Genomic DNA, 6,848 nt, shown 5'->3' with positions numbered 1-6,848 from the left:
AACAGTGGGAAATTTGAGAGAAGTAAGAACTGAGAGCCAGAGGGATTGGGGTTTTCAGTTGAACAGAATAAAGATTAATTTATTTTCCCAAGAAACAACCGTGTCTAAGATGCATAAACAAATCTGTTTAATTTACAATTAACCTACTAAATTACACAATTGGTTTATGTAAATTCTTCCCAGTCGGATGAAAAGCCTCTCCTGGCTTTAATCTGATTACAATTAAAAGATTTAAATTTAAAGTATTTTTCTAGTAGGCCTACATGGGTTTGTATTTTAAAGTATTGTGCTGGGTGTCACAAACCTGCAAAGACAACTTATTAAAAAAGTGGGCAAGAAGATTTGCTGATGTAACTTGTATTTTCTGCCTTGTTCCTTCTGGAAGCAAAGCTGGCATTTAACACATTTCACTGGAAAAAAATCCCTAAAGCTACCTGTAGGGAAATTCATACCTGCTTAGACCAGCCAGGAACTTGGAGCTTGAATCAAGGCTGCAAAAGAACCAAGTATGGATGTTAGCTGGAGCAGCAGTACCTCAAGGGAATCTGGTTTTGTAGACTCCATCCTTCACCCCAGGAACATCATGCCTTGGGATCAGAGACAGCATTTGGAAGTCTTATGTTTTCCCTTCTGTTTTTGGTAAGTTAAAATAAAGATTAACAGCAAAATCTTACTAATCTAAGGAAAGAAACACAGGCTTAAAAGTGAGATTTTATTCATATTTGTTACTTATGCACAACCCGAAGTATGATAAAACTGATAAAAACAGCCTAGAATAGTGTTTACATCACTAAATTCAATTCACATTTCATCCATAAAATACCAAAAGGAAAACTGACAACATTGCAGGTTCAAAAAAACAGGTTGGCTACTATGACTGAAAAATCTACACTATCTCTACTGGTCACAACTGATTGCTTGTTTAATGCTTATTATTTAAAATAAGCACAAATTACAAAATTTCAGACACACCCAACTTCTGTGCTCATAAAATATATCTTCTATCATATCAAATTTCAATAGATTGGAAAGAATTTTCTGCTGAGACATTTCATTTCAGCATGTATCAAAAGAACATTGAGAGTGCTCTCACCACGTATCCAGTGATGTAACACTGAGGTCCCAGTTGCACCTTCAGCTACCTCTCCAAAGAATCATTTTGCAGGCCACTGTGCAAGCACACTGTGATGGTAAGGACAAGCCATGTCCCACACGGCGATGAAAGCCACCATCAGGCTACAGCCTAAATTCTGTCCTCCCTGGTGGACACACAGACCTCAGACTCCAGGACACAAAGCATACTCCAGCTCTGCATTTTAAGGCAAAGACAAAACCAGCTCAAACTGGGACAGAGATCAGCAAGTACCTTCAGCTGCCCCTGTTTACCAAGAGCTGTGGGTGCTCACCACTATGCAGAGATTGGTCATACTTTGTGTGATAAATTTTAACACCAGCCCTGAGGCAGCATGTTATCCCTCTACCATAAAGGCAGCCACCATGGATTGCAAAATCATATGCAGATTAAACAGCAATGCAGTAGCCAACAGTTTGCATGCAAACATCGTGTTAGACTGTTACATTCTCAGGACTAAAACTGTTAATGGTGTAAACACAGGTTAGATAATCACCTTCCATTTCTCTTTTTATTTTACATACTTCTTTGAAGAACAGATGGGGGTGCCTCACAGAACAAAGGAGGTTTACCAAATGTTAGACCTGGAATTACAGAGACTTCTGTTACAAAGATTAAAACTGTAATCTGGTAAGGAAAGAAATCTTCCCCTGCTATGAATAAAATTTAAAAGCCTCATTAGGCAGAGCAGCAGCCTGACTCTTGGTCCAGAAAAAAAAAAAAACCAAAACAAAACAAACCATTTTAATACCATACGGCTTATAAAAAAATGGAAAACAAGGAAAACAGAGACAGTCAAAGCAGGCTTTATGGCAGCAACTGTGCCTAGGAAAGAACCAAGAAAGTGAGTGTATATGTATATATGGCATAGTACCTCAACAGCCATCAAAACTGCTCTAACTGCCCTTGTTTTATCCATGGGATGTACTGGGAAAGAAATACATTCAAAGTAAGAGTTCTGAGTCAATGTGCTACACGACTACACATGTACAAATCAACAACAAAAGAACTTATTTACACACATTTATACCTACAGGCATAAAGACCAAGTTTAATACTTGTGAAAGTATCTGATTGCTAGATCCAGACTCTTCCAATCTTTAGCAATAGCAGCAGCATTTCTGCACTGCAACAGCCACAGGGTTTCCATCAGGTTTACCCTGCATCCAGTTGATCTTACTGTAAGACTGAAAAGCTCTACAGGTATTTTCATTTCCATTTATAACAGACATGCATCTGCTACCCAGTAGAGACCCTTCCAACACTTCCCAACAAGCAGCCAGCAACTTAGAGCTGGTACTGTTACAGACATATCTGTCTACTCACCAAATGTTCTTTTTGGATCATGTGAGGTCATTCTTTAGAGTATATATTTCATCATCTGCTACATTTTTAAGATAAAAAGGAAGATAGTATAAAATCAATTCTGTATGCATAAAAACTTAAGCCCAGAAGTGGTTAAAAATAGACTAAGGTGGGCATAATTAGTACCTAATAAAAAAGCTAAAAGTCACATTTATGGAACTCAACACTTCACTCAGCCGTACAGTTAGCTGCCCCCAAAGACTAACAACCAGACCAATTCACAAGTATCTAAATTGCTTACATAATTAAAAGAATAAGATGTAAAGTCAAAAAAATATATTTTATCCCTTCAAGAACAGGAAAGTAAAATAAAATGCTGGTTCTGTAACAGTGCAACAACTGCATCATATTTTGCACGCAGCACAAGAGTTGCTACATTTAGTGGCACTTAAGTATTACGCAGTAAATACTGAAAGTAAGACAAGTTTCTGATCTGCATAAGCATAATCACATCATTATTACCAGAGTTGCTAAGCTACAGCATTCTGAATAATACCAATTCAATTTTAGCACTTCCCTCACTAGCCTTAATACATGTCAACGTCCTGCTTTACATCTTGCTAACAAAGCAATCACTGAAGCCAAGTATTTAATGCAGCTGCCAGCAGGCTTGGACAACGCTCAATCTGACCAGTCGTTCTCGTCAAACTCGGAGTCGTCGTCGGAATCGCTGTACTCCACGGCGATGCGCCTCGACAGGATGGTAGCCACGTCATTGCCAACGGGCTCGCGCTTCGCCTCCTGCTCACGCTGCTCCTGCACCTTTTTCAGCTGAATTCCTGCAGAGACAATCACTCTCAGGCAAAGCTTTCCAGGCAAGAGATTTTGTATTTGACACTGTTATTGGTGTTATTTGTTGCATTCTTAGAAAATACTCAGGAAGAAGGGGGGAAAAAAGGAAGCAAGCATTGAGAGAGGAGAGCCTCCCTGAGCAAAGAAGAGGGAAAGACAAAAAAAACAGATTGGAAATAATTCTAAGAGACTGAATGCTTATGGACTTCTAAAACTGTCAACAATATGTTGAAGCTAAATATTTAAGACTGTACAGGTCATTTTGATCTGAAGATGGAAGTTTTCAAAACCGTATTTGGAAATATTGTTAGACTTAGAGCTCCATATTGTAAGGGAGGTCAGGAAGAGCTGCAAGTCACTGGTTAAAAAAAATCAGTGGGCTGAAGCCTGGTGTTGGGTAGTTCAGTTCTTCTGAACAGAAGCAAAAATCCATGTCCATGTACTGGCACTTTGCATAATGAACACAAGTGCTGTGTTCATTAGATTACATCCACACAAACACTAGAACACGCTTGACAAAGCTGTGCAGCTGTAGGAGCTAGAAAATGATCCAACCTCATGGCTGACAAATGTTGGAACAGGTGTGTGGTACCTGTGGTTAATAAAATCTTCCCAGCTGGGAAAAGAAGCCATAAACTCATTTCAGTGGAAAATACTGTACTCTCACTGAAAAAAGGAATACCTAAAACTCAGTGTGCACTTACCCATCCTGATGGCAGCCAGCAGATCGCTCCGTGCATCGCTCATCGGTGCCTGCTTCACCTCCGACGCTGGAGGAGCGTGCATGGGGGAGGAAGAGAGGGATGCACCTGCAGCAGGAGGGCCTGGAGGGGGAGGAGGTGGGCCAGGAGGAGGAGGAGCAGTGACAACAAGCCCACCAGAAGGAGGAGGATGAGTAGCTGCATATGTAGAGCCAGTCACCAGTCCAGAATGGGAGGCTGGCACAGGAAGCTGAAGAGGACTAACAAATGCAGTTTGTGCTGAAGGAATCATAGGAGGGGGAGGAGGAGGGGGAGGACCTGTAGGATTGTAATAATCCACCATCTGAGCTGGGAGCATCCTATATAAAACAGAACAAAAACATTTAATGCAGTCAAAGTTAGAACTTCCAAAATTATCGCCCCTTAAACTGCACTTATCCAACCTCAGGTAAAACAAAAATCAAAAGCAATTTAAACTGGTGACTTAATTATGCAAGTGATTATACATGTAAGAATTGTCAAATATTGCTGATATATTGAGATTTAAGACAAATATTGAAGTTAAAAGCAAAGTCCTTTCAGCACTCTATAAAGTGAGCTTCTTTATCTTAATCCTCCTGCCCAGTAAAGTATGAAGCTGCATTTCTCATTAAACATCTACTCTATGGGACTGCAAAGAGCAAAGTCTTTGAAGAAGAAGGGACCAAGAAAACTGCAGACTACACCCTTCAATTCCATAGACGGTCAAGAGGTAACAGAGGACACAGACATGGAGAACAATGGAAAGTATGAAAGGAAATATTTACCCAAAGGTAAATGTATCTCATGTGCTTCTTCAGTCAAATTTATCAGTTTAAATACCATTTAATTAAATTGATACATTTGATCGATTCTTTAAATAGGAGGCAAAGGGAAGAGCTCATTTCTTTGTTAAAATGTCTTTGAAAGAAATCTTAAACAAGAAAAAAAAAGATTTTATGAGAGTTACGAAGTAGGTAAAGAACTAGATAGAGGAGACAGGAGTTGAAGCAAAGTGACTGATGACATTGACACATGCCAGTGCATGACAACTGCAACACCCCAACAATGGTCATGGACCTGAGGATTAAGTGATGTCTTACACACTGGAAACAACAGAGAAAGGGCAGGCTGGAGCAGTCCCTCCTAACTGAGTCATCTGCAGCACGATAGCCATGAATCAGGCAAGGGCTATCCCAGGATGCATCAAGCAAGGATGACAAACCTTGGCTTGCATAGTAAAAAACAGCACAGGCAAGAATGACTACAACTTTCCTGGGGCTAAAACTTGAAAGCTTAAGCTATTTACACAAAAGAACAGACACAGACTTATTAGAAAACAGATGTTTTCTTGCTACAGGAGAACCAGAACTCTGGAGCAGGCCTTCCTTCAGAATGCATTCAGGCAAAATATCTACACAGGCATTTGATAAATCTCTGTCTTGAATTAAAAAGTGGCATTCCTCCTGTGGCAGTATGGAACTTGTGTCTGAGGAGGCCCCATCCAGTTCCGTCACAAGCTTCTCCAAAAAGGCCTTTCAAGGATTTCAGGGATGCAACAAACACTGCCAGATTAATCATAATCAACAATACTCTTTCTGCACATTTCCTGAAGTTTAAAATCTTATCCAAATTATCCTGTAACTACTTACCACTTTAGAGGAAAATTATCCCTTCTTCAATATTGTATTAGGCACCCTTAATATTTTACAATCATACTGACTTCACCAATACACACTTCATTTAATACAAGCTTGGTTATTTCTGCTTTCACTATTTCTTCACTTAAATTCAGTCCATACATAGGAATAATACCAATTTTCTTCTGTCCTCCCCAAGGAGGTAACTAATGTATTTGGGGTCTTTTTTTTTGACACATTACACGTTACGATGGTTACAGAAAACATGCATTCCTCCAGTTTTGCCAAGAATCCACCAGACTAAATCAGACTTACCCATACTCTGCTGGTACCACAGGTACTGAGCTGTGCTGGCCATCTGAAGGCTGGGGTGGAGGTGGAGGTGGTTGCTGAGGTCTGTTTAAAGTGGCGTGTCGTACAGTGGTGGAGGGTGGTCGGTATTCATGCTCGTGGCTTTGGGATGCTGCCATGTACTGTGGACCATCTCCTGCTCCATAGGAAGGCATTGCTATCTGCTGATGGAGGGAATGATTCGGAGTAGCAGGATAAGAATAATCTGTAACATCGGATGCATGGGACCTAAAATTAAAGTAAATTGATGCAGAAGAACAGATTATGTGAGTGTAACAGGGCATTACCTAAATACCTGACAAAACAAGCAAAAAAGAATACAATCAGCATTATTTGTCTTGCAAGAGGATTCCCCGATTTATCAGTTATCACTCCCTTTTAAGTACACAGAAAGCACAAGAATTTTAGTAGCCATAATGAAGCTTATGGTTTTTGTCAATGATTTTGACAGCCCATTGTTTGAAATGGCAATACTTACCAGTCTGCCTCAAGTTAACAGTGGCAGCAGAAAAAGAAAAGCAATACTACAAGCGCTTGCAATTATGCAGAAGAACATATTTTACCAATGCAGAGAAAACCAATTTTGAAAGTTAGAAAATGCTTTTTGTTTTGTGTGCACAATTAATTTTGTTGGAAAGGCTTAAAGAAACTGGGGAATGTAAGTATTAGTTGAGCAGAGAGTTCATAAAGATACAAAGTCTAGGATGTTCTGTCAAATAAGCCCAAGAGAGGGAGCAAAAGGATCTTTTCATCCCATTACGGTGAAGACTTGTTTTAGTAATGAACAATGGTGCAGCCTGGCTTTTAGTGAACACAGTGAACTGATGCACTTATCTGTGAGACTGGAAG

General features: G+C 39.8%; 1 protein-coding gene across 2 annotated transcripts in view; it reads right to left on the bottom strand.

Moving 5' to 3' along the window:
* Positions 1–698: 698 nt before the first annotated feature.
* WASF3 (WASP family member 3) overlaps positions 699–6,848 on the bottom strand; it is a 64,964-nt gene continuing 58,814 nt past the window's right edge. For both annotated transcript variants that reach the window (XM_059838786.1, XM_059838788.1), the window contains exons 8-10: positions 5,964–6,227; positions 3,994–4,349; positions 699–3,276 (exon numbers count right to left, since the gene is read on the bottom strand). In XM_059838786.1, the coding sequence (XP_059694769.1) occupies positions 3,119–3,276; positions 3,994–4,349; positions 5,964–6,227 (778 nt within the window). In that variant the 3' untranslated portion in view covers positions 699–3,118. The remainder of the gene's footprint in view (positions 3,277–3,993; positions 4,350–5,963; positions 6,228–6,848) is intronic.

The sequence above is a fragment of the Haemorhous mexicanus genome, chromosome 2 (genome assembly GCF_027477595.1).
Source record: "Haemorhous mexicanus isolate bHaeMex1 chromosome 2, bHaeMex1.pri, whole genome shotgun sequence".
Lineage (NCBI taxonomy): Eukaryota > Metazoa > Chordata > Aves > Passeriformes > Fringillidae > Haemorhous > Haemorhous mexicanus.
Note: the sequence above shows the minus strand (reverse complement) of the source record. Positions and strands in the feature narration are given on the sequence as shown.